Here is a 27,177-nt window from a genome sequence, read left to right as displayed (position 1 = left end):
GCCTTCCTCACCAGATATCCATTGAGCACCTATTAAATGCCAGAAACTACAGTGGTGAATAAAACACACAGAACTGCCTACTCCTATGGAGCTTACATTCTGGTGGATGGAGATAGAAAAGAGAAAGAAAATTGTATTGTATGTTAGAAGACAATAAGTACAAGAGAGAAAAATTAAGGAGAGAAGGTGATGGGGAACATGGGGCTGTGGGTTTTCAACTTCAAATAGGGTGACCAGGATTGGTTTTGCTTTAAAGGTAACAGCTGAGCAAAAGACTTGCAGGCACTGGGTCATGTAGACATTGGGGGGGGGGTACATCTTAGATAGAGGGAACAGCAGGTACAAAGGCCTTCACTGGCGGGGAGAGATAACCAGTGTGTGGAGGAAATAGTAGGAGGCCGTGTGTCTGCAATAGGGAGCCAAGAAGGAGGTTAGGTAGAAGGTTAGGTCGGGGTATTGGAGGTGGGGAGACAGGGGTCACAGGGCCTGTGTAGAGCATTGTAAGGGTCGTGGCTGTTTTCTTCTCACGTGCTAAACACTGAAGATAATGAGACATGATCTCTCTCCTCAGAGTAGTGCAAGCCCTTGTAACGCAGAGTGGTAAGTGTGGGAGATGAATGGTGAAAGTGAGGGGTGATCAGCTCAGCAGGATGAGCTGCAGGCGGCCAGGAGAGGGTGGTCAGGCATGGTAACATGGGATAATGCCTGGGCCGGGTCTTGCTGAGCTGACAGGGTATGGGGGTGATCCATGAAGGGGCGCCATGCGTCACACTGCAGAGTGGCATTAGTGGCAGCGGGGCACACTCAAGGAGTTGTGGGCGTTCCCGGGACGAGTAGTGCCTGGTGGGTCGGTGGGGGCAGGGGCAGGAGAACAAGGTGGGAGGGGCAGGCCTTAGCCAGGTCACGGGGAGCTTTCTCTGAGGGACATGGACCAGTGACATATCCTAAACAGGAGAGTGGCACTATGCAGTTTATTTCTTTATTAGTAGAATAGTAATTTTGAATGCGAAGGGTGGATTTTAGACTAGATTTAAAGGCAGGAAAGCCACTTAGGAAAAGATTGATTGCTCTGATCTAGAGGAGATGGCAAGGGTCTGAGTCAAGGCAGTAGGAGTGGATCTTGGAGATACAGAAATTAGAATTGACAGGAGGGGCGAATGGGTAAAGTACTCTTCACTCATAGTTGCTTTGACTGTATAGCAGAAATGCCATTTACTAAGAATGGGGAGTGAGGACCTCTGTAAATCTACTCCTCCATAAAAGCAGTGAAAACACTGGTAAAAATGGTCAAAATAAACTTTGTTGGAACTCTGGAAATGAACCAAAAATTGACGTAATCTCAGGAAGATTTATTCAAGAAAAACTGCTGAACCTCCAATTTGACCTACTGTCATTCTCCTCTCCCATGATCTGTGGTAGCATTGAAAGCCATCAACCTTACAGCCATGGTAACTGTGAAAACCAGCAGCCTTGCAGCCATTGGAAGGGACAGATGAGATTTGGAGCCCCTCGAAAGTCCTCTTCTCAGAGTGTTGTTACTCTTTGACTGGCCTTGCAGCTTTCTGGAAAAGCCCTATTTGCAGAGCTGTAATTATTTGATCTCACTCACTGGGAAGAGCCCTACCCTTAGTGTCTTTGTGGCAAACAATCAGTGGCAGTTAATACCACAGTTGGGGGCAAACAAGAGTCTGGCCAAAATCTTACAAGAAAGATAGGAAGAATGACATGCTATTAGGGGGCTTTGAAAAGCTCTGATAGATTCCTGTGGATCTCGAAGGCTGCACAGAGGCAGGACTGTGTATATGCCTAGGAAAGACTTGAGAGGGCCCTAGTCTCTCACCTCTGTCTAATCTTGAGTCCCTCCACAAATAAGAAGTGAAGGCAAAGGCAGAGTTATAGCTCCCTGAGTATCGAAGGTGTGCCTCAGCACTCACACAGTTTCTTGGCAGTGTCTGGGACACTTATTAGTTCAACACATTTAAAGAAATTCCTGACCAATCATTAACTGACCACTAAGCTAACTGAGCAAAGACTGGACAAGGACTTTGAATTGGCTACTATAAATATGTTCTAAGACCTAAAAGAAACTATGTCTAAACAATTAATGTATGAGAATATCTCATATCAATAAAAAGGTAGAAATTATTTTTAAAAAACCACCAAATAGAAATTCTGGAGTTGAAAATACAGTTAACTATGAAAAATAAAATAACTATGAAAAAATGAAAAATTCACTAGAGGGGCTCAGCAGTAGATTTGAACTGATAGAAGAAAGAAATCAGTGAATTTGGGAATGGGTTTGTTAATATAATTAAATTAAGATCTCTATTAAGGTAAGTACAGATCCAATCTGAGGAACAGAAAGTAAAAAGAATGAAGAAAAATGAACAGAGCCTTGGAGACCTGTGGAACACCATCAAGTATACTGATATACCCATAAGTGGAGTCCCGTAAAGAAAGAAGCAGGAGAAAGATGCAGAAAGAATATTTGAAGACATAAACTCCCCCAGTTTGGTGACAGACCTTAATCTACATATCCAAGATGACTTCCAAATAGGATACACTCAAGGAGATCAATACTTAGACACATCATAGTCAAACTGTTGAAAGACAAAGGAAAAAAAATTTTTTTTTTTTTTTGGGCACGCCACAAGGCTTGCAGGATCTTAGTTCCCTGACCAGTGATTGAACCCAGGCCACGGCAGTGAAGGCACCAAGTCCTAACCACTGGACTGCCAGGGAATTCCCTAAAATTCAGTTTGTGTCAAGCTAGATTGTTTTAAGTTAAGTGTTGATTATAATCCCCAGGCAATTGCTAGGAAAGTAACTAAAAAAAAAAAGTAAAAGAAACAAGTGAATTGAAATGGTGCACTGAAAAATACTTCTTTTTTTTTTTTGTGGTACGTGGGCCTCTCACGGTTGTGGCCTCTCCCGTTGCGGAGCACAGGCTCCGGACACGCAGGCTCAGCAGCCATGGCTCACGGGCCCAGCTGCTCCGCAACATGTGTGATCTTCCCGGACTGGGCCACGAACCCGCGTCCCCTGCATCAGCAGGCGGACTCTCAACCACTGCGCCACCAGGGAAGCCCCTGAAAAATACTTCTTAATGCAAAAGAAGACAATGATGGAAGAATGCAGGAACATGACAGAAGACATATAGAAAACAGCAAAATGGCAGATGTAAGCCCTACCTTATCAGAAACTATCTTAAATGTAAATAGATTAAACCCTCAAATTAAAAGGCAGGGTTGGCAGAATGGGTTAAAAAAAAAACCATGATCCAACTAAATGCTTTCTTCAAAAGACACTATAGATTATAAAAGATACAAACAAAAGATACTAGTGAAAGGAAGAAAAATGATGTGCCTTGCAAATAGTAACCAGAAGAGAGGCAGAGTGACTATACTAGTATCAGACAAAATAGACTTTAAGACAAAAATTGTTATTAGAGTCATAGAATAACATTTTACTGTGGTTAAGCGTCAGGCCCTCAAGAAGATACATCAGTTCTTTCTTTTCTTTCTTTCTTTTTCTTGTTTTTTTTGCTGAGCCCCAAGGCTTGCGGGATCTTAGTTTCCCGACCAGGGATTGTATCTGGGCCCATGACAGTGAAAGTGCTGAGTCCTAACCACTGGACTACCAGGGAATTCCCAATTCTGAATATATTCATACCTAATAACAGAGCTCAAAATACATGAAGCTTCCATGTATATTTATATAAGCTTCCATGTATATTTCGTGGTAGGGGCTTCCCTGGTGGCATAGTGGTTGAGAGTCCACCTGCCGATGCAGGGGACGTGGGTTCATGCCCCGGTCCAGGAGGATCCCACGTGCCACAGAGTGGTTGGGCCCGTGAGCAATGGCTGCTGGGCCTGCGGGTCCGGAGCCTATGCGCCGCAGCGGGAGAGGCCACAACAGTGAGAGGCCTCCGTACCGCAAAAAAACCAAAAAACAAAAAACCAAACAAAAAAAAACCCATGAAGCAAAATACATGAAGAGAGACTTCCCTGGTGGCGCAGTGGTTACGAATCCACCTGCCAATGCAGGGGACACAGGTTCGAACCCTGGTGCAGGAAGATCCCACATGCTGCGGAGCAACTAAGCCCGTGCACCACAACTACTGAGCCTGCGCTCTAGAGCCCACGAGCCACAACTGCTGAGCCCACGTGCTGCAACTACTGAAGCCTGCGTGCCTAGAGCCCACGCTCTGCAAGAAGAGAAGCCACTGCAGTGAGAAGCCTGTGCACCGAAATGAAGAGTAGCCCCTGCTCGCAACTAGAGAAAGCCTGTGTGCAGCAACAAAGACCCAACGCAGCCAAAAACAAATAAATAAATAAGAATAAATTTAAAAAATACATGAAGAATTGAAGGGAGATATAGGCACTTCAACAATAATAATTGGAGACTTTAATACCCTGCTTTCAGTAAGAGATACAGGTAGACAGAAAATCAGCAATGAATAGAAGACTTGAACAACACTAAGTCAACTAGACCTAACAGACATCTGTAGACTGCTTCACCCAACAGGTGCAGAATATACACGTTTTTCTCAAGTGCATATGGAACATTCTTCAGAATAGACTGTATGTTAAGCCATAAATAAAAAGCCTCAGTAAATTTTAAAAAAGATTGAAATCATATCAGGTGTGTTTGCCAACCACATTGGGATGAAATTAGAAATCAGTAGCAGGAGGAAATTTGGGAAATTCACAAATATGTGGAAATCAAACACCCTCCTAAATAACCAGTGGGTCAAAGAAAAAAACACAAGGGAGATTAAAAAAATAAGTGAAAATAAAATCACAACACACCAGGGACTTCCTTGGCGGTCCAGTGGTTAGGACTCTGCACTTTCACTGCTGAGGGCCCGGATTCGATCTCTGGTCAGGGACCTAAGATCCCTGCAAGCTGTGTGGTGCAGTCAAAAAAAACCCCCCAAAAACCTAACAACCCACAATGACATACCGCTTCACACACACTAACTAGGATGGCTAGAATAAAAGTGATGGACGATAGCAAGTGGAGAAATTGGAACCCTCTCTCTTTTATAGTGGTGATGTAAAATGGTGCTGCCTTTTGGGAAAACATCTTGTCAGTTCCTCACAGTGTTAAACAGAGAATTGTCATATGACCCAGCAATTCTGTTCCTAGGCGTCCACTTGAGAGAAATGAAAATGTACGTTCACACAGAAACTCGTACACGAATGTTCATAGCAACATTATTCATAATAGCCAAAAAGTGGTAACAAGCCCCAAATTAATCACGTGATGAACAGATAACAAAATACGGTCTATCCATATAATATGATATTATTCAACAGAGAAAAGGGATGAGGTACTGATTCATGCTACCTTGAAAACAATCATTGGGATTTCCCTGGTGGTCCAGTGATTAAGACTCCGAGCTCCCAATGCAGGGGGCCTGGGCTCGATCCCTGATCAGGGAACTAGATCCCACATGCCACAACTGAAGATCCTGCATGCCACAACCAAAGATCCCACACACGGCAACGAAGATCCCGAATGCCGCAACTAAGACCCCGCGCAGCCAAATAAATAAATAAATATTAAAAAAACCCAACAATCACGGTATCTTTTGTACGTGGTGAAAGAAGCCAGTCACAAAAGAACATATAAAGATTGTACTTATATGAAATATTTAGAGGAGGTAAGTCTATGGAGATGGAAAGGAGATTAGGGGCTGAGGAGGGAGGTGTTGGTGAATGACTGCTGTTGGGTGTGGTGTTTCTTTTGGGGGAGATGAAAATTTTCCAGGATTAGATGGTGGTGATGGATGCAGAACTCTGAATATACTCAAAGTCATTGAGTTACGTGCTTTAAATGAGTGAATTGTTTGATATGTGAATTATATCACACTAAAGCAGTTAAAATAAGATATACCTGTTAACATTTGTCAGGGACAAACGTGGTTTTATCTTCTGTGGCATAGCAACTTTTAATCTTCTTTAAACTCTTTTGTTCCAGTCTGCTGTTGTTGAGGCTTTCTGTCCGGGGGCCCATCCTTCCTGTGCACAAATAAAGAGAAAACATAGAGAATAGTCCTGATGATGTTCACAACAGCCTCCCGTGGGCAGGCTGCTCTGTGTGTGCTTTTTGATGGTCGTCTGTGCAGCCCTCATCACAGCACTTCGTGGTGCCTCATGTGAAGAAGGAGAACTGAGGCTCAGCAAGGTTAGGTTGCTGGCCTGGGGACATGGAGTGGCATTCCAGGGCAGGCTTCCTTCCAGAGTTTGCTCTGCTTCCTGCTGTGCTGACTGCCTCAGTATCATTTTAACAGTGATCTCGTCCTTCAAAAATAGGCTTTTGTTTGCTCAGTTTGGGGCTTTTGGCTTACTCAGTGAAATCATTTTATATAGAGACTAAACTTTATTTCGATCAAATTTTATTGTAAATTTCAGACTTCCTGCCATGCGATTTGGTGTGTTCGTTATAATAAGCTGTGATAGGCCCCTGTGCTCTTTGTCTGGAATCAAGCTGTTCCCAGAACACTAGCACTGTCAGTTGATGAGCTCAGCTTGCAGGCAAGAAGAAATCGTCAACCAGCATGTTATTCCGGAAGAATGACCAGGGGCAGTAATTCTAGAAATCCAAGGGCTTTTTTCAAGGCTTGTCCCCCTAGAGTGCGTTCTTTGCTATTTACTGGATGCAAATTGTAGCTTGTTTTTGGGCAGTGGTTGTGGGACAGTCTAGGTTACTCATTAGCTACCAGAGCACCGACATCCACTGTGGGAATTGCCTGTTAGAAGCTTGGTATTTTCTGTGGCCGACAGACCTGCTGCGTGTTAGGTGGAGACAGCACAGGGTGGCAGAGACCAGAACCTCTTCATTGTGGAACAGAGATCAAGCAACAGGCATGGCGAGGCTTGTCACCGTGTCCCAGCTACTCTGGCTGATGCTTTACCCTGTTAGAATGGGCTTCAGAAGTCAGGGTAGGGCAGTGACCTCTCCCATTCTCCCAGAGCTGATTCTTCATCTAGAAAGATCGGATTTATTGCTAGATCTGCTGCCAGCAGTGTGGGGTGGCTGGGCTTCTGTCGGGAGGGAAGTGCAGCTTGAGTGAGCATGAACTGGGGGTGGGGAAGGCCCCCAAGGCCCCAGCGCATGCGTTTCTCCCAGGTGTCCTCACCACCTGGAGGAGGATGGCAGTTCGGTAAATTTTGGGCATAAGTTTGATTTGAACGCGTTGTTCTGTGTGTGGTGTCAGTCCCCCATGGCCATACTCAACTTTCTTTGAAGCCTCACCTTGGACAGGAGTGTGGGAACTGGAGCAATTCCCAAGGGTGTTCCCAGGGCTGCTGCTCAAGCACAGCCTCACCCCATCGGGTGGAAGCGGCACCACCAGCCAGCAAGGGCCAGTGTTTGTGGGCTTGTGTCCTTGGACCCCGAGGTCTTGTCTCCCCTGTGTGATCAGGGCACTCAGGCATAGTGCAGTCAGTGGACCAGGTGTCCAGCCCACACCTGAACCTGCACGAGTCTGAGGTCTGAGGAAATCTGATTTTCTTCCTTGTATCAGCTGCTTTTTTTCCAGATGTTCAAAAGATGTTTTTTTTCTTCTTTTTTTCGGCTGTGCCGTGTGGCTTGTAGGATCTTAGATCCCCATCCAGGGATTGAACCTGGACCTTGGCAGTGAGAGTGCAGAGTCCTAACCACTGGACTGCCAGGGAATTCCCAGGATTTTTTTTTTTTTTTTCCTTTATAGTCCAGTAGTTTTATTAGGATATGTTTTGGTGTGTGTTATTTGGGGTCAGTATTCCCAGGTATGTGGTGTGGTTTTTTATGTGATTTTAAATCTTTTATTTACTTTGTTTAATTTCAGGAAAGCTTTTTCAAATGATGCGCTTTAGGCGGTTCCACTGCTCAGTTGGTTGTCTTCCTCAGGGACTCCTACTGTCCATATGCTGCATCTTTGTCCATTTTCAGTATTTGCTACTTTCTACTATATCCTTTATTTTTTTCTTTTTTTTTTCTTTTTCTTTTATTTATTTATTTATTTTTTTATTTGTCTTCATATTCATTTCAAACCCTTGTGTCGAGGGCTGACTTTCAATAGATCGCAGCGAGGGAGCTGCTCTGCTACGTACGAAACCCCGACCCAGAAGCAGGTCGTCTACGAATGGTTTAGCACCAGGTTCCCCACGAACGTGCGGTGCGTGACGGGCGAGGGGGCGGCCGCCTTTCCGGCCGCACCCCGTGTCCCAGGACGAAGGGCTCTCCGCACCGGACCCCGGTCCCGACGCGCGGCGGGGCGCGCCGCGCCGCGCCCCGGGGGACGCGTGCGGCGGCCCGCCGGCGGGGACGGCGGGGGACCGGCTTTCCGAGGCCAACCGAGGCTCCCGCGGCGCTGCCGTATCGTTCCGCCTGGGCGGGATTCTGACTTAGAGGCGTTCAGTCATAATCCCACAGATGGTAGCTTCGCCCCATTGGCTCCTCAGCCAAGCACATACACCAAATCTACTATATCCTTTATATCTTTATTCATTTCTTTTTGCTTTAAATAATTTTGTTTCTTTTTTTTTGCGGTACGCGGGCCTCTCACTGTTGGGGCCTCTCCCTTTGCGGAGCACAGGCTCCGGACGCGCATGCTCAGCGGCCGTGGCTCACGGGCCCAGCCGCTCCGCGGCACGTGGGATCTTCCTGGACCGGGGCCCGAACCCGCGTCGCGAACCCATGTCCCCTGCATCGGCAGGCGGACTCTCAACCGCTGTGCCACCAGGGAAGCCCAATTTTGTTTCTTTTCATTCTTTTCATCTTCTGTTTCTCTCCAGACCTCTGTTGTGTTTATTTGTTCTTCTGTTCCTTCTGTTTCTTTCTTTCTTTATTTTTAAAATTTATTTACTTTTGGCTGCATTGGGTCTTTGTTGCTGTGTGCGGGCTTTTTCTCTAGTTGCAGAGAGTGGGGGCTACTCTTGTGTGCGGGCTTCTCATTGCGGTGGCTTCTCTTGTTGCGGAGCACAGGCTCAAGGCACGTGGGCTTCAGTAGTTGTGGCATGCGGGCTCAGTAGTTGTGGCTCGCGGACTCTAGAGTGCAGGCTCAGTAGTTGTGGCACATGGGCTTAGTTGCTTTGAGGCATGTGGGATCATCCCGGACCAGGGCTCGAACCCGTGTTCCCTGCATTGGCAGGCGGATTCTTAACCACTGAGCCACCAGGGAAGCCCTCCTTCTTTTTCTTACTCCTCATTTTTTTTTTTTTTTGGATGTGCCATGCAACTTGTGGGATCTTAGTTCTCCGACCAGGGATTGAACCTGGGCCCTTAGTAGTGAGAGCGCAGAGTCCTAACCACTGGACCACCAGGGAAGTCCCTCTTATGCTTCAATTTTGAAATGATTTTTTAAATTTCTAATTTACCTGATTTCTCTTAACTAATATCTGAGTCTCCCATGGATTTTTAAGCGTCTTCCCTGTTTTTCTTGCTGTTCTCCAGCTTGTTTGGAGGTAGAGGCCCCAGCGTTGCTCTGGTCTGTGCGCTGTGTCTGCTGGGCGTTGTTCTCCTCTTTCTCCTCTTCCTTGTCGTCTCTGCGTGGAGTGTGATTTTCTTGTCTTACGTGGAGTTCATCCTCTGGGCTGTGGCAGGTCCACGGTGGCTTTCCTGTCGCACAGACTCCCTTCTTCACCGTCTTCACCAGGCAGTGCTTCCGGGCTTTCCTGGGCCCGGTCCACCGGCCTCTGTGGCCCTCCCTGCCCCTCACCACTGTGCTGGCCCCTGGCACTCAGGCTCTGCCCTGTGTAGTCCCCCGGGCCTGTTTGGGGCTCTCCCTTCTACCTGCCCTTGCCCAGATGTATTGCTGTGAGGTCTTGTGGCTTTTAGTAGTTTCCCTTTTGAGGGAACTGTGCTCAGAGATACGGAGTAATTTCCCCTTGGTTGCAGAGTGAATCAGAGTCTGCTTTTGTTCTTGGACACCTGTGCCTCTCCTCTGGGGGAGCCTGACCTCCCCTGATTGAAACAAATGTGTGTGTGTTTGTTGTAAACTGACTGATTTTAAAAAGCTTTGGCTGGGGCTTCCCTGGTGGCGCAGTGGTTGAGAGTCTGCCTGCCGATGCAGGGGACACGGGCTCGTGCCCCAGTCCAGGAAGATCCCACATGCCGCGGAGCAGCTGGGCCCGTGAGCCATGGCCACTAAGCCTGCGCGTCCGGAGCCTGTGCTCCGCAGCGGGAGAGGCCACAACAGTGAGAGGCCCGTGTACCGCGAAAAAAAAAGCTTTGGCTGGAAAGCCCTAGCTTCTTGCCACAGCCCTGGTCTTGGTGCACAGGGGGAGTGTGGCTTATCCATTGGCTTCTGTTTCTCCTGCTGGCTACCCCTAAACTCCAAACTGCGTGCTTTTGGTTTTATTTTGTGATTTACCAGTCTGGGGTACTAGCTATAGATCCCCATAGTTTGTTTGGCATGATGCCCCCTATCCAGTACCTCCTTATCTTTTTATGATTGCTGCTCTGGATCTGACCCGTCTTGACTCTGCACAACACAAGTTCCTGCCACGCAGGGGTCTCAGTTTCCCTTGGGCTTGGGCGGGTAGAGCAGAGTGCGAGTACCGGAGAGCAGCACAGACACACAGGTTCCTGCACCCTTGTGTGCACACGCGCACACAAATGCGTACACGCAGGCACGCACACTTGCACGGCACGCACACGTGGGCCCTCTTGTGCGCCGTGCTTCGTCCACACTCAAGCCAGGCCGTGGGCAGAAGGCTCCCATGACCTTGTTTTCGTGGTCCTTTCAGTCAGGTCAGAAAAGCCTACTTCAGCAAGGGTGTTACTTATTCAGGAAAACTTAAGAAAAAATTTGCCCTTAACCCGCCACCGCGGGGCATTAGACCCACTGCTGTACACGGTGCCCCCTTGGGTTCTCGGGGTGCCTCTTCCAGATGAGGAAGCCAGCACAGCTGGGAGCTGCTTCCCCACAGTGCACTCAGGGCTGAGAAGGAGGGTCAGGATCCCCTCCCAGCTGCCCCCCTGGTTCCCTAGAGCCACCTGCCGGGCTTGTTTTGTTAAAGATCTGCAGCCCCCTCCTCCCTGCCACTTGGAATGGCAGCTCCCAAGGGCAGGATGTGTTGTTTTAACCCAAGTCCTGGCACCTTGAACAGCACCTGGGGGGTAGCCTGCCTCTGTGCCCTGTCTGGGCCAGGGACTTTCTAGGGCAGGAGTGGCTCAAAGTAGGGTTCCATTACACTTGGGCAGATGTTAAACCCTGTTTATTAGCAAGTTAGTTGTGAAAGATAACTGGTGTTGTGGGAGTGCCCTGGGGAGTGGGAGGCTGCCTCACTGTGAGGCGAGATAAGCTCCAAGAGTGGCAGTGACGGAGGCTGGGCGGGTGGGCAGCGAGTCTGCAGGACGGCCTGGCGAGCCCAGCACGTGGGCACCTGTGAGGCCCCAGCCTGGCAGTGCTCCAGTGCGGGCGGTTGCTGTGGCAGCCTTTCCTTCCCTTGGGAATAGAGTCACCGAGCCAGGGACTAGCCTGGGAGGAGGGCCTTTAATAGTGAACTTCGTTCCTGCTTTCCAGAAGCGATGGAAATTTACACAAGTGTGAACTTACAACTCACCTGCCCTGTGTGATGAGCAGCTTCTTACATTCTTGCAGTACTTGTTAAGATGTGTGGCCCTGGAAAAATCATCTCTGCTCTCTAGGCCTTTTCTCACACCTAGTCAAGGTGGACTGAAGCTGAACACACATGCCAACACTTGTTGAAGGAAGGCCGATTTAGCACTAGATGCAGGATGTAGGGGAAGTGTGACTGTCATGTATTTATTTAATGTACCTTCCATCCTTTTTTAATATATTGGATGATTCCCAAACTTCATTGAATATTATAAAAGTGAACCCATCAGATTTTGTAGGTTGGTGAATTTCATAAAGAAAGAAAATTCGAAGCCTACAGTAGTTAAACCTTTATCATTTTTAAAGTTATCTGTGGCAGTTAAAAGTCAATTTTAGGGGCTTCCCTGGTGGCGCAGTGGTTGGGAGTCCGCCTGCCGATGCGGGGGATACGGGTTCGTGCCCCGGTCCGGGAGGATCCCGCATGCCGCGGAGCGGCTGGGCCCGTGAGCCATGGCCGCTGGGCCTGCGCGTCCGGAGCCTGTGCCCCGCAACGGGAGAGGCCACAACAGTGAGAGGCCCGCATACCACAAAAAAAAAAAAAAAAAAAAAAAAAAAAAGTCAATTTTAGGAGTAAACTATTAGCTGATGATGATAGCTAGCACCACTTTGAGAGAGTTTCCAGGTCCAGGACTGTGGCGAAAAGGCAGAGCTAAACATGTGCTGTGGGTGGCAACTCCCCTCTCTCCTGGGGGCTTCGTGGACTTGCCAGTCCTGACGGGGAGGGGCTGCTCCAGACTGTGTCAGAGCCCGGCTTCTGCCTCACCCACCTCCTGCCTGGCTTCAGGTGGAGGCCGATTGCTTCTTTCCTGGGCTCCTAAGAGCCGTGATTCTGCATTTAATTCTGATGTGTCAGTTTTGTCAGGGAGTGGGTGTTTGTTTAGAGATCAGTTAAAGCAAGATGCATTTGTGTTCTCTTTTTTTTAGGCAAAAGTAAAGAAGCAGAAATAAAGAGAATAAACAAAGAGCTGGCAAACATTAGATCAAAATTTAAAGGTAAGTTTAATCTTTGTCATGAAATGTTCTTTTGTAAATTTTATGAAGTAGGGACTTAATCTCATCTTTATTTTTTTTCTGCTTCAAACCAAAGTTAAGGTCTCAGTACAGTTACTGTCCTGGCTTTGTTGGTGTTTAAAGTCAAGCCAGTGGTTATTCTGGAGTCGTTTGATGGTTTGTGTACAATTGATCAGATAGAGGGTCCCCTCCTGGGACCAGCCTTTTCCTGGAGCTGGAAGGACGCTTGTCTAGAGCAGCTGTCTCCTTCCGGTCCCGGACTCTGCTCCACAGGGTGCAGGAGCGTGTGAGCCAGTGGACCCGATGCAGGGTGTGCGTCTCGGGTGGGGAACTGCTCTGTGTAGAAGTCCTGCACGGTCACCTGAGCTCTTCCGACGTGGACGTGTCTTCCTCTGCGTTAGTGAATAACACACCGTGTTGTCTAATTCACTCAGGGAGACAGCCTCTCTGCGAGCCAGGTTTTGGGGTGGACACCTCCCCTGAGCATCCTCATTTTGAGGAATGGTCAAGTGTAGATTTTCAGTCTTGGGACATGTTTATGAAGACCGGTTAATCCCTTAAGCCTTAATTTTTCAGTTGAGTTTTACAGATTTGAGACCTCATTCAAATCTCTGAGCAGACGTTAGCCACGGGAGTGGCTGAAATTGCCCAGAAAAAATGAGTAGAAGAGGGGGCTGGGACCGAGCCCCGGGGAACAGGGGGCAGCAGAAGACAGGGTTTCTTAGGGTGGGGGCTTTTTCAGGGTTTGAGAATGGATGTCCTGTGTGATCGGGTGGTGCGGACACTCGTGGAATTTGAGTTGTTACTAACATATATCCCCTGCTGGGCCCTCGGAAGGTATTATGCTTTACTGTTAACCAGGCCCAAGGGTCCGCTAAGAAGGTCTGTGAAACTCTGAAATTGTATGTGAAATGGTTTGGTTATATGTATTTGTTTGTTTGTGTGTGTTTATGTGTGTGGGGGTGTTCTATAACTTTCATTGCTTAAAAATTTTTTAAAATTTAGACTTAATTTTTTGTAGGTGGTTTTAGGTTCCCAGCAAAATTGAGAGGAAGGTACAGAGATTTCTTGTACCCGCCCTGTACCCACACATGCACAGCCTCCCCATTATCTGCTTCCCTACCAGAGCGGTTCATTGGTCACATTGAACCTACATGGGCACGTCATCATCACCCCAAATTGATACTTCACGTTAGGGTTCATTCTTGTACGTTCTGTGGGTGTGGACAAATGTATGCTGACAGTGCCCGGCATTGTAGTCTCACACAGAGCACTTTCACTGCCCTAAGAATCCTCTTTGCTCTCCTTATTCATCTCTCCCTCCCTTTGACCCCTGGCAACCACTAATCTCTTTACTGTCTTGGTAGTTTTGCCTTTTCCAGAATGTCATAGAGTTAGAAGCATATGGTTATATGGCCTTTCCCCGTTGCCTTCGTTCACTTAGTTATACACATTTAAGGTTCCTTCATGTCTTTTAGTGGCCTGACAGCTCGTTTCTTTTTAGCTGGATAATATGCCACTGTCCAATGTACCACAGTTTCTTTATCCATCCACCTATTGAAGGATGTCTTGGTTGTTTTCAAGTTTTGGCAATTATAAATAAAATTGCTAAAAACATCAGTGTGCAGGTTTTAGTGTGGACATAAGTTTTCAACTCCTTTGGGTAAATACCAAGGAGCATGATTGCTGATCACATGGTGAGGGTATGTGTAATTTTGTAAGAAACCGCCCAGCTGTCCCCCACAGTGGCTGCACCATTCACATCCCCACCAGTGCTGGACGAGAGTTCCTGTGGCTTCACGTCCTTGCTGCATTTGGTGTTGTCAGTGTCTGGATTTGAGCTGCTGCGACAGTGTGTAGAGGTATCTCGTTGCTATTTTATCATATGCATTTCCCTGATGACATGTGACGTGGAGCATCCTTTCATGTGCTCATTTGCCATCTGTATATCATCTCTGGTGAGGGGTCTGGAACGTCCAGTACTTCCTAAAAGGGAGCGTATAATGTGGTGGTGAGAGCTAGGCTGCCCTGACTACCCCCAGCTCGCACTTGCTCTGATAGCCATTTACTAGCTGGGTTACCCTGTTGAGTGACTTACCCCTCTGCGTCTTTAAATGGGGTGCTGATGGCCTCAGGCTGGGTTCTCTGTGAAGCAGACCCTGCGATGGGGTTGGAGGACAGAAGATTGACTAGAGAGTGACACCGCAGAATATAAACAGAGGAAGCAGGTTGGCTGAGGGCAGAGGAGGCTGCAGATAGAGGTGTTGGTCTGTCAGCGTTGTCACTAGCCCTCGAGGGAGCTTCGGAGTGCAGACTGTCTAGTAGAGGGTCTTGCATGGGCTGGGGACGTCGCTTGGCCATGGCTCGTAAGCCGAGGAAGGCAGATCTTGACCCTGACAGAGCTGACCCACTCCTGGCACCTCCAGGCCTTCGTCAAAGGGGCAGATGATGTCTGCTGCTGCAACCGTGTGCATGTGTGTGGAAACACAGGCGCATTCCTGGGGAGACACGCAGCGCCTAAGAGATGTTCACCATGTGGTTAGAAGAGGGTGAATCTTCAAACTGTCTTTAAATGTTTGGGGACAAACAAGACTTCTGTAGTTTCTTCTGCCCCCGAGCCTGTCTCAGCTGAGCCTTTCTGGGTAGGGAAGGAGGCTCGCTCTTCTCTGTTAACCAATTGGCATTTATGGAGCGTGTGTGCCCTGAGTGGCAGCAGACAAGGGAAAGCCTATCCTTGTTCTCAGAAGTGTGTGCTCTGGGGCCGCACTTGCACTTCTCCATCCGTGCTGTCCACCGGAAACGCAGGCACACACGGAATTCTCAGTTTGCTGGTAGCAACATTAAAAAAGAGTAAGAAGAAGCAGATGAAACTAAATTTAATATATTTTATTTAATCTAGTATACCTAAAATGTTATCATTGCAGCATGTAATCAGTAGAAAAGGTTATTGAGATATTTTACATGTTTTTCATGCCCAGTCTTTGGAACGTCCCGCATGGAACACATTCAGGTCAGACCAGTGCAGGCCAAGTACTCAGTAGCCCCATGCGGCCGAAGCTGCCACATCGGCTAGCGCACACCTCAACCAACTCTTCCACTGGAAGCGGCTTAAAAAGAGACACAGTATTAAAAAAATCTTGAAAGCATCATAGAGCGAGAAGAGAATAGAACTCCTGGCCCACGAAAGCAAGCAGAGCACTCATCCCTCTGTGCTGGGAGGGAGTTTGCTAACCCCAGAGGAGCAGCCCTGAAACAGAGCCTGGTTTGGGCGACCTTCAGTGTCAAGAGGGGCGGTTGTCAGTCAGGGTGATTTTGCCCCCAGGGGACAAAGGCCATGGGGACCGGGGATGGGCGTGCTACTGCCATCTAGTGGGTGGAGGCTAGGGAGGCCGCCGGACACCCCACTGCACACAGGACAGCCCCCCAGAACCACCTGGCCTGAGGAGGCCCAGTGCTGAGGTTGAGCAGCTGCGGTCTAGGAGGAGAGTCATCCGAGAGTCCACAATGTGAGGCCTTCTTCCATTGTAAACTGAGGCCCTAAAGGCGGTGCCCTTAGGGCAGGAGTGACCCGGTAGCGAGCCCGTCCTGCCCCAGACCTGCAGCGGAGCTTCACATGCAGTCCTCTGGAGGAAGAGGTCACCATCACAGGCTGAGTGATTCCTACAGGGAACTTCTCAAAGGATGTTGTCCAGCACCTAGTCACAGATAATCAGGCACACAAAGAATCAAGACTGCACAGCAAGAGCCAGCAGAGAAAACAGAAACAGAATCACACAGGCCTCCGAGACCAGATTCAGATTACAATGAAGAACTAGGTTTACTGTTTTTAAAGAAATAAAAGACAAACTTGAAAATTTCAGTGGGAAGCTTGGGAAGTATAAAAAGTGACATAGCAGGGGCTTCCCTGATGGCGCAGTGGTTGAGAGTCCGCCTGCCGACGCAGGGGACACGGGTTCGTGCCCCGGTCCAGGAAGATCCCACATGCTGTGGAGTGGCTGGGCCCTTGAGCCATGGCCACTGAGCCTGCGCGTCCAGAGCCTGTGCTCTGCAACGGGAGAGGCCACAACAGTGAGAGGCCTGCGTACTGCAAAAAAACAAAACAAAACAAAAAGTGACATAGCAGATTTTGAAATAAGACCAAATGGAAATTCTAGAACCGAAAGATGCAGAACTAAAATGAAGAACTCGGGTGGATATAACCACAGGCATGTTCTGAAAGATGGGTAAGGAAACAGCCCGTCCTGAATGCAAAGCAGCAGAGTGGGTGAGAGACACAGGCGTGTGGTCCAAAGGCCTGCAGGGTTAAGTGACCTGGGAGGAAAGGGGAGCTGGTGTGACAGAACTTTCCAGAATTCATGAAATGCACTAAACCTCAGACTCAATAAACACAGTTACAATAAATAAATAAGATGAAATCTACACCTAGACGCACTATTGTGAAAATGCAGAGACCCAAGACAGGAAATCTTTGAAGTTGCCAGAGGGGGAAGAGCTGGGCCATCTTCACAGGGTCCTCGTGGAAGCCGACTTGTCGTCACAGGGATGAGGGGCAGCGGAGCGGAGGGTGGTCCCAAAGGGCTGGACAGTAGCAGCTGGCTAACAATGTCCTTTAAGAATGAAGCTAAAAAAGCCCTTTGCCAGACAAAAAAGGAGAGTTTCCCATCAGAAGGCTTGTGCTGAAGGAGAGTGTAAAGGATGTGCTTCGGACCAGAGACAAATGGTCCTGGACGCAGATGGAGGAAAGGTGAGGTGGGCGTGCAGGTGAGTGCACAGGCTGCCGGTGGCCATGGCATCTGGTGGAGTCCTTGGCGGCAGACACACAGAGGTGGTGATGCTGGGGCAGGGCCCGGGGCCTCAGGGCAGCGCCCATGTGAAAGCCTTGCCCTTGACAGAGCCGGGCCATGCCCTCATGTGCACTGTCGACCGCTGAGGGAGGACATGGGGCCACCTTCTAGCCTAAGCTCGTCTCCCTGGGCAGGCCCAGAGCCCCTTGTGGGTGGGGCACCCACCCTGCCCTGCCCTGCACACCTGCCAGCCTGCTTGTGGAAGCTGCCGAGTAGGAGGTCATTAGGGCTGTAGTGGGCCTGCCCTCAACCTTGGAACCTCTAGAAAATAGCTGTTGTGTAGTCCTGCCCAGAGGTGGGAGAAGTCTTCTGGCTGGTGGCCTTCGGAGGTTTACCAGGTAACACATGCTCATTTGCTCATTCACTGCTGGACGCTCACTCAGTCCAGGTGCCAGGGGTAGAAAGATGAATAAAAAGCGTTTCTGTAAAGAATGTATGCTTTTACAGGTAAAGAAAGACTTGAAAAAGCCACCCCATTTTATCGAGGGAACGCAAACGTATACGTATGGGGGGGGTGCTGTTCCTTTCCCCACCTGGCGGCCGTCACCTGGCTTCACCACTTGCTGTCATTTTGCCCATGTTTTTTTTAAAAAATAAATTTATTTATTTTATTTATTTAGTTTTGGCTGCGTTGGGTCTTTGTTGCTGCGCACAGGCTTTCTCTAGTTGTGGCAAGTGGGGGCCACTCTTTGCCACAGTGTGCGCGCGGACTTCTTGTTGCGGACCACGGGCTCTAGGTGTGCTGGCTTCAGTAGTTGTGGCTCATGGGCTCAGTAGTTGTAGCTCATGGGCTCCAGAGTGCAGGCTCGGTAGTTGTGGTGCACGGGCCCAGCTGCTTCGCGGCATGTGGGATCCTCCCAGACCAGGGCTCGAACCCATGTCTCCTGCATTGGCAGGTGGATTCTTAACCACTGTGCCACCAGAGAAGCCCCTTGCCCGTGTTCTTTCATCTTTTGCTCTTCTTTTTTTCCTGGGATATTTTGACAGAGTAATTTTATAAAAATTGGTTTTCTGAGATACAGTTTGCTCACAATAAAGTTCACTTGTTTTAAGCGTGCGCTTTGAATTTTGGCAAAAATGCATGTGTTCGTGCACCCACCCTCACAGACAAAACCGAGAACATTCCCACCCCCCAAAATGTTCCCTTGTGTCCCTTTGCACCTAACACTCTCCCTAGCCCCCAGCAGCCCCTGATCTTCCTTCTGTCACTGCACTTCTGCTCTTCCTAGAAATTTCACATGAAAGGAATCGGGCAGCGTGAGGCCTCTGGTGTCTGCCTGCTGTGACATACGTTTGCGTTTGGGGTTTGCCCACGTCGTGGTGGGTTGGGTTGCCTCGCGGTGTGCTGGCTCAACAAGGTGGGCATCAGGGTTTGTTCCTGTGCTGTCGGCTAGGCGTGGAGCTGCTGTTGAGTCCTGGTGTGCGGGACTTGTGTGGACGCCTAGTGTCGTTCCCACTGTGAAGGTACCTGGGGATAGAGTGGCTGGGCGTGGAAGGTGGATGTTTAACCTTTTAAGAACCCGCCACACGTTTTCCAGAGTGGCTGCATCATTTTGTGCCCCCACCAGCCGTGTGTGAGTTCCCAGTCCCTCCACATTCTTACCAGCACGTGGTATGGTTAATCTTTTAAATCTTGGTATTTCTAGTGGGTGTGCAGTGATGACACCTTACTGTGGTTTTAATTTGCATTTCCCTTTTGTAACAATTGAATTCAGTTAAGTGCTGTGGAGAATGAAGAAGACACCCCAGGTCTGTGGGGATGCTGGGGAGGGAAGAGTTAATACCCTGTTGCCAGCAGTTCTGAAGCATCTCACAGCCCATGGGGTGCTTTAACTGAGCTCCAGAAAACGACAGGGGCGCCCTCCTTGTCCAACTTTGGGATCTTAGTCTTTTTACTTCTTTGAACATAAGAAGATACTTGTTGAGGGTTAGTTAAGGTCAGGGTTGAACGCCAGTCTCAGTGAGAGAAAGGGTGAAAAAGGATCACGGTTAAAAGTCCTCCAGAAGGATTTGGTCACCAGGGCTTAGGCCCATTTCCCTAGAGACACTGGCTCTTATCCCCTGTCATGGCAGCACCGGGGCCGAGACCCTTGACTGTTCTTGCCTGTCTTGTGGCCCTCACCTTCTCGTGCGCTTGGCCTTCAACTGTGGGCATCTGTAAGTCTCCCAGCGTTGGGCAGGGCTGTGGGAGGGACCCTGGGTCCACGTCCTGAAGCAGCAGAGAAAGAGCCCCTTGGGCCTCCAGGCCGCATCCAGCACACAGTCTGGCTGGCTGTTCCCTGGGCTCTGAGTGGCATGGACCACTCCCCAGGGGGCAAGAGGAGGGGCGGCACTTTTGGCTTGCTTGTCAAAGGAGGCTTCCAGAGGTGATGGAGTTCAGGCTGGTTCTTGAGGGGTGGCTGGGTGGGTAGGGGATGGGGGCTGCTGCTTGCCGTGGGCTGCGCGTCCTGCGTCTGCAGATGTTCTCCCACGGAGACGGGGGTGGGTCCCAGCCAGGAAGTGACAGCTGGGCTCCTCAGTGCAGCGGGCAGGTGGGGGTGGGGGTGGGAGCCAGACCAGGTCTGACATTATGTTGTTCCGTCATTAAATCATATGCCAGTTTGCTGCTCAGGAGGAGGGGTGGTTTCTCAGAGCTCCCCAGTGTCAGGTGTCCAGCTGGCTGGCTGACTCGTGATTCACTCTCATGCCAGGAAATCTTGGTGGGGTGGGTCTTTCTTCCAGACAGCGCTTTGAGGTCGGCCAGTGCTTGTCCCCAGAGCACGAGTGACCTGACCCGTTACCGTGAGGAGCGTTGCTGGCATTGTCTTCCTGGTTCCCGTGTCCGGGCCTTGACGGCGTGGCAGTGGCGTCGCTGTGATGCCTCGCTCGGAAAACGGCCGCCTTTCTGCTTGTCATCCTCGTAGTCTGCCAAGGAGCGCTTTACACTTCTCAGGGGAAATAAGAACCTCTGGTGTTAAAAATGGCAGTGTTGGGCTTCCCTGGTGGCACAGTGGTTGAGAATCTGCCTGCTGATGTGGGGGACACAGGTTTGTGCCCCGGTCCGGGAAGATCCCACATGCTGCGGAGCGACTGGGCCCGTGAGCCATGGCCGCTGAGCCTGTGCGTCCGGAGCCTGTGCTTCGCAACGGGAGAGGCCACAACAGTGAGAGGCCCGTGTACCACACACACACACAAAATAAATAAAATGGCAGTGTTTAGTGGTCCTTTTAAAAATGGCATCTTATACTCTGCCAGCAACACGTCATGAGGCTGCTTTGCTGCTATCTCCTGTGAGAGGCGTAGTCACGCTGTGATTAGGGTGAAGACACAGAAGCCCTTCTGGTCCTTTTGTGTGTGACTTTTAGGTGGGTGATTTGTTCTAAAACTGGGTGTAATGAAAGATTATTTAGAATGTGTTCACCTGCCTAAATTAGTAAACGTGTTTAAAAGATTAAGTTGTTGGTTAAGACAGGGCGGCCCTGGCAAGGTTGTGGCCGGTGGGAGGGAGGCCCCGGGGCCGTCCTGGGAAGGCCGCACTCCGGCTGCCAGGCAGGGTTTCTGGCTTCTGTTTTGTCAGGGAAGCCAGACATTAGGATTCCGACGTGCAGTGCCTGGTTTAGCACCACCGTGCACTCACGACACTGGCCTGCTGGAGGCCGGCTCCTCACGTCCTGCTGTCTTGTTTCTGCCCTGGCCCCACCTCCTTTCCACAGGCGACAAGGCCCTGGATGGCTACAGCAAGAAGAAGTATGTGTGCAAGCTGCTCTTCATCTTCCTGCTGGGCCACGACATCGACTTTGGGCACATGGAGGCTGTGAACCTGCTCAGCTCCAACAGATACACCGAGAAGCAGATCGTGAGTGCACGGGGGCAGGGGGTTTCTTCTCTTCAGGTGGCCGATTAGTGTCTTGCTCTTTCTCTGCACCTTCCATCTAGTCTGGGGATTTCCCGTGGGTATAGGCGGGAGCTGCACCAAACCCCTGTTGGACGTGAGGGGTACTGTTTCCCATGGGCCCACCTTAGAGGACAGGGAAGAGCGTTTCCTTCCCCTCAGTGCCTTGCTGATGCGTGTCGCAGCTGAGTTCACCCAGTGGCCCCTCCGGCCGCTGCCTGGTTTTGAACCGGGCCTCACCCCCACATGGTTTAAGAGCCAGGGGCAGCTGGTGGTCCTCACCTTGCTCCCAGCTGGCCCAGTGCCTGGGCCCCACCCACCCCAGGCTTTGTCATTGTAGCCCTGCAATCTCTTGGAGTAACATTATTTGTATGTTTTCTTGAGTGTTACAAAGTAACATTTTCCTCTTGTGCGAAAATTTAACTTGCAGAAAGTGAAAAAATACCCTAGATGCCCCAGGAGTTCTGTTAAGTATTGGTATTTCCTCAACAGGAATTTATCGAGTGTCTGCCATGGACCCAGCAGTGTGCTGGGGGTCCCTAGGGACATATGACCATAAGCAGATGTGGACCCTGCTCTGTTCCAGGGGGGAGATGGCATCAGACCACCCTGTACACAGAGAATAGAGCTGTGGGCAGTGCCCAGTGAAAGAGGCGTGTAGAACCCTCTGGACCCTGAGAAGCGGGCGGCCAATAGGGAGGGCTTCCGGGGGGGCGTCCTGAGCTGAGACTGAGGCCAAGGGGTGCACCGGGGCCCAGGGCAGACAGAGCAGCAGTGCCCAGTCAAGGGGCGTGTGTGGAAGGGTGGAGCGGCTGGGACCCAGAGAAGGAGGCGAGCTCCTCCTGAGACCGACGGGGGCTGAGAGGTCAGCGTGTCCCTGCGTGGGGAGGGCGTGGACAGTGGGGGAGACAAGGGGCTGGAATTTGGCCTGGTGGTAAGTGGAAGCTGGGGCCCAGAGACAGAGCGGAGAGAGGGGAAAACGGCAGTTAGCCGGGTTGCTGGAAATCACCATAGTGTCCCCGTTCCAGCTGAGGGAGGCCTTTCCATCCTGTTCAGGCCATGGTGAGCACAGGTCCCCACGGATGAGTGAGTGGGATGGGGGGCACCAAGGTGTCTGATGCCCGTGGGGACAGTGCCTCTTAAGTTCGTCCCACAGAATCGTTCACGGCGGGATCCAGGGACAGAACTGGCATTTTCAGCAGAAGGCAGCTGGGTCCTCCGTGGCCTGATGGCCTCAGCGCCCCGAGCAGACCGAGATGGTGCTGGGCTTGCCGCAGGCCGAGCACGTCTGCCTGGCGTTTGAGGCACAAGTGTTGTGCTGTCTCGCCCCTCTGGAACCCAGGGCTACCTGTTCATCTCGGTGCTGGTGAACTCCAACTCAGAGCTGATCCGCCTGATCAACAACGCCGTCAAGAATGACCTGGGCAGCCGCAACCCCACCTTCACAGGCCTGGCCCTGCACTGCATCGCCAACGTGGGGAGCCGGGAGATGGCCGAGGCGTTCGCGGGGGAGATCCCTAAAATCCTCGTAGCCGGGTATGTGTCGGTGCCCTGTTGAGAGTGTGGCCATCTCTCATGTTAAGTAGATCAGCTGTGTGACTACTGAAGGATTTATGGAGTGACCTGGCCTCCCCGTCTCACGTCTTACCTGGTGGGGAGACGGGGAGGCCAGGTGGACCTTCCGTCCAGGCAGAGAGAGTGAGGCCGTCCTGCGGGCACGGGGCCCCTTCTCGCCCTTTCCCAGAAGCGTTCATGCACCCCGATCCTGAGACTTCCCAGTACCCCACCCGCCCGCCTTCTTCAATCTGGAGGGAAGCTGAGTGGGGCTGAGCAGGCAGGTCTGGAAGAGTTTCCAATGGTGCTGTGCCAGCCTGGGCCACGTGGCATGGCAGAGGCGGGCCCCCCTGCTGTTCCAGAATGCTCTGTGCCTTGGGAAGGTGACCCAGAGCCCACACCGGGCAGCACGCCTGGCTGAATAGGGGTCCCAGCCCAGGGGGCTCGTCAGGATTCAGGGAACCGGGTTCTCTGGGACGACCAGCAGGCCGGCGGAGCAGGACAGGGCAGCTCCAGCTTCTCTGGCCACGGGAAGGTGGAGCGACCCTTGGGCAGCACAGTGGGAGGCCGGGAGGGTGTTGGAAAGTGCGCCCACACCTCGCCAGAGCACGTGGGTGTAGATCCGTGGTTCTCAACAAGTGGTGTTGCCCCAGCACGTTTGGTTGTCACCACAACGGGTGTTTTCCTGGCATCTCACGGGTGGAGGCCAGGCATGCAGCTACACCCCCTGCGGTGCACAGAGAATGACCAGCCCGAGGTGGCAGCTGTGCCAGACGGAGCACCTTGGCCGTGAGCAAGAAGCAGTGCAGTGGCAGGGTGGCCACAGGCCCGGGGAGTGTCGGGTGTGTGGCTGCAGGCCTGGAGGAGTGCCACCGGGGTGTCACACCAGAGGCAGACGGAGGAGCCAGGCTGGAAGAGAGGCCACGGAACTGCCTGATGGAAGAAGCGCTCCCGGATGTGAGAGCCCAGAGGTGGTGGACCTGCAGCAGCACGAGCACAGAGAGGGGTGGTGGAGTTGAGGAAGCACGTGGAGAGCCAAGGTCACACCGTTACATACCTGTGAACCGGAAGACGCAGAGAACAGGGCAGGTTCCCCCGAGAGAATCAAGTCACCGAGGTGGGCGAAAGAACGTGGTATGATCAGAGTGGGCCTGAGGGGCAGGCGGGGCTGGAGGTTGGAGCCAGTCAGGAGGCAGCTGTGTCGGCTGGGCTACAGGCTGCAGGGTCCTGACCCCCGCCTCCAGCCCCGCCCCCGCCTGAGCCCCACCCCTGCCCGGTGCACAGTTAACCTGGCTGCGGGTTGCAGATCTCTGCTTTCAAAAGCAAGCTCCCTGGGATCAGAGCTTTTGCTCACTTGACTGTTGCCTTCTTTCTAGCATTTTGAACAATGCCTGGTATATAGTAAGGGCTCGGTAAATAAATACCTGTTGGATGAGTGAAATGTAAAATAGAGGTAATCTCTGAAAGTGTTCAGATAATTCCAGAACACTTCCCTGAAGTAAAGGGTGGATTGCACTGCAGGTTGAAAGGACACAGAAGGGTGTGTGCTGAGACACAGCCTGGAGGGGCGGAACCCAAGGTGGAGAAGAGAGGCTGCAGCAGGAAGATTGTCGAGGGGTGTGCAGGGATGTGCGGGGGGCCAGCCTCGTTCTCTCAGTATCAGCATCACAGGCAGCCGCTCTTCCCCCAGAAGCTCAGGTTGTGTGGACCTGCGAGCCCTCCTTGAAACAAATGACCAACGCTTGAAATCCAGCGACCTAATAGACTCAAAGTGGAGTTGTGGGGACAGAGGTGCCTGGGTGTGGAGCTGCAGGGCTGAGGGCGGCAGGGGAGAGCTGGGAGGTCGGGGAGGGAGGAACGATGGGGCGCCCTCCAGGCCGGGACTGAGCTCTGGGCCTCGACTGGAGACAGAGTTGAAGCTCAGAGGGCAGCGATCTCCTTGCTTCGCACTGTCCTCCGGTGTTCCACCAGGAGCGGCTGTATGGGTAGGGTGGGCCGCCAGCTGGTAGGCCCCGCGGTAGAAACCGGCCGGCTTCTTTCAGCTGCAGTGTGTGGGCGCAGACGGCAGACGCCCAGGAGGCCGCGAGACCTGGAGGTTGCCGCTGCCCGCTGCTCCTGGTGCATGCGGCGTGGGGCCAGAGAGAGGGACAGGCGTCTACCCCTGCTCCCCAGAGGGTTTACATCCAAGAGAAATTTTTACTGAAGTAATTTTTCTTTGGCATGGAATGGGGGGCAGTTTAGGGGTTTGTCATATCCGTTGGGAGTTATTTAGGAATAAAAAAGCTAAAAGGAAGTAAATGGTAATGATAGCCCCCGAACCCTGCTCTTCCCTCCATGGAACAGGAACCCCACTGCTTCTGTCAGCACTTAGGGGGCGTGGACAGGTTCTTCTTAGATGTATTTTGATGGCCTCCTCTGAAACGCTCCTCGGTGGGCCTGCTGCTTGCCCAGCTGCATGGCAGCGTTTGGCTGGGATTTGGGAGGAGGAGGGGTAAACAGTGTTGGGACCATCTCTGTCCTCGGTCAGCTCTAAAACCAGGACAGGAAACCTCGAGACGCCCCTTGCTCGTCGTAGCTGCAGTTGTTCCCCAGGCCTTCCTGTGTGCTCCCAGCCCGGGGGCATGGGAGCTGCGGGGGCTCCTGTGCCCACCCGGTATGTAGGGGAGGAGATCTCTAGGTGGACACAGAGCTCCATGGCCGTGCAAGGCTCTCTGATACTATCCCCTTTGGACTGTGTGTTATTAAGTGAGCTTAAAAAATACTGTAATTGGGGACTTCCCTGGTGGCGCAGTGGTAAAGAATCCTCCTGCCAATGCAGGGGACGCACGGGTTCAAGCACTGGTCTGGGAAGATCCCACATGCCATGGAGCAACTAAGCCCATGTGCCACAACTACTGAGCCTGCGCTCTAGAGCCCATGAGCCACAACTACTGAGCCCGCGAGCCACAATTACTGAAGCCTGCATGCCTAGAGCCCATGCTCCAAAACAGGAGAAGCCACCGCCATAAGAAGCCAGCACACCACAACGAAGAGTAGCCCCCGCTCTCCGAAACCAGAGAAAGCCCGCGTGCAGCAACGAAGACCCAACACAGCCAAAAATAAAAATAAATAAAAAAGAAATTTAAAAAAATACTGTAATTCAGTTATCAGTTCTTGGAACATTAGCTGTCAGCCTGCGTAGCTGAGGTCGTGCACAGCACTTGGGAGTTGCTGCTTCGGGGAGGAACAGGTTAATGTTGGCAGGACCCCTTCCCGTCCACTGTGTTCGGGGTGACATCCGTGGAGGTGGCCCCTCGAGCAGATGGCTGTCTGTCACTGTGCAGGCGTGGTCCCCACCAAGACTCATCGCTAGAGGTGGGCCTTAGCTTGTTGTGTGGCGACCTTGAAGCAGCCTTATCCTGAATGTCCCTCCAGCCCCCGCATGGGTGCGCCTCTGCTCCCGTGGTGACTCTGGGATGTTGTCCGTGGGCTCTGGGTTGGGCTCGCCGGCTGTGCCCAGGAGTGACTGCTGTCTGTCTTTCAGAGACACCATGGACAGCGTGAAGCAGAGCGCTGCCCTGTGCCTGCTGCGCTTGTACAGGACATCTCCCGACCTTGTCCCCATGGGCGACTGGACGTCCCGCGTGGTGCACCTCCTCAACGACCAGCATTTGGTAGGTGCCTCTGGGCCAGTGTGCAGCCCCTCCCGTGGAGCAGCCTCTTTTGGGCCAGCGTGGTGTGAGCAGCTGCATGTGACTTCCGGGATGCTTGGGGCAACGTCCACGACCCGTCCATCGAGCCTGGGAGCGCGTGTGGTTAGGGGCCGCGAGCCCCTGCCCCGGGGACAGGGTGGACTAGACAGGGTCTCTGGCTCACCTTGTCACCAGGCGTTGGAGGGTCTCCAGCTTGCCAGCTGCAGGGACGAACAAGGCACAGCCCAGCATCTTCTGGAAACACCGCGTCCACCAAAGGCTTCACGAGGCATGCCTGTCTGCACCCTGTTTAAGGCTGTCAGAGGGCTGTCCTGTAACCCCCCAGGCTCTGGCGTGCAGGCTGCCTAATGTACATAGCTGGTGCACGAGCCAGGCCCGAGCCCTCCCCGTGTCGCAGGCCAGGGCAGGGAGATGTGGAGCGATTCGGTGGCTGTGGTTGGCCGTGAGTCACGGGCCCTTGTCCACGCTGACACCGGGAGGCAGGGCCGAGTAGGAAATGACGCTGGACAGAGTGGCCTTGTCTTGCCAGAATCCCGTTGTACAAATGAGAGAATAGAGATTCCACACAGAATTTCCTGCTGAGCTGATAGG

At 51.6% G+C, this 27,177-nt stretch overlaps 1 protein-coding gene across 4 annotated transcripts in view; it reads left to right on the top strand.

The window, feature by feature from the left end:
• Positions 1-27,177, top strand: part of AP2A2 (adaptor related protein complex 2 subunit alpha 2) — a 63,736-nt gene that overhangs the window by 12,490 nt on the left and 24,069 nt on the right. For 2 of the 4 annotated variants that reach the window (XM_067037874.1, XM_067037873.1), the window contains exons 1-5: positions 5,986-6,192; positions 12,539-12,607; positions 21,162-21,304; positions 22,683-22,876; positions 26,418-26,547. In XM_067037874.1, the coding sequence (XP_066893975.1) occupies positions 21,254-21,304; positions 22,683-22,876; positions 26,418-26,547 (375 nt within the window). In that variant the 5' untranslated portion in view covers positions 5,986-6,192; positions 12,539-12,607; positions 21,162-21,253. Of the gene's footprint in view, positions 1-5,985; positions 6,193-12,538; positions 12,608-21,161; positions 21,305-22,682; positions 22,877-26,417; positions 26,548-27,177 lie in introns of those variants that run through there. The other 2 variants (XM_067037872.1, XM_067037870.1) reach the window with 1 other exon arrangement.

Source organism: Kogia breviceps, chromosome 7 (assembly GCF_026419965.1).
Source record: "Kogia breviceps isolate mKogBre1 chromosome 7, mKogBre1 haplotype 1, whole genome shotgun sequence".
NCBI classification, from domain to species: Eukaryota; Metazoa; Chordata; class Mammalia; order Artiodactyla; family Physeteridae; genus Kogia; species Kogia breviceps.
This window is presented reverse-complemented; position numbering and strand designations above follow the sequence as displayed.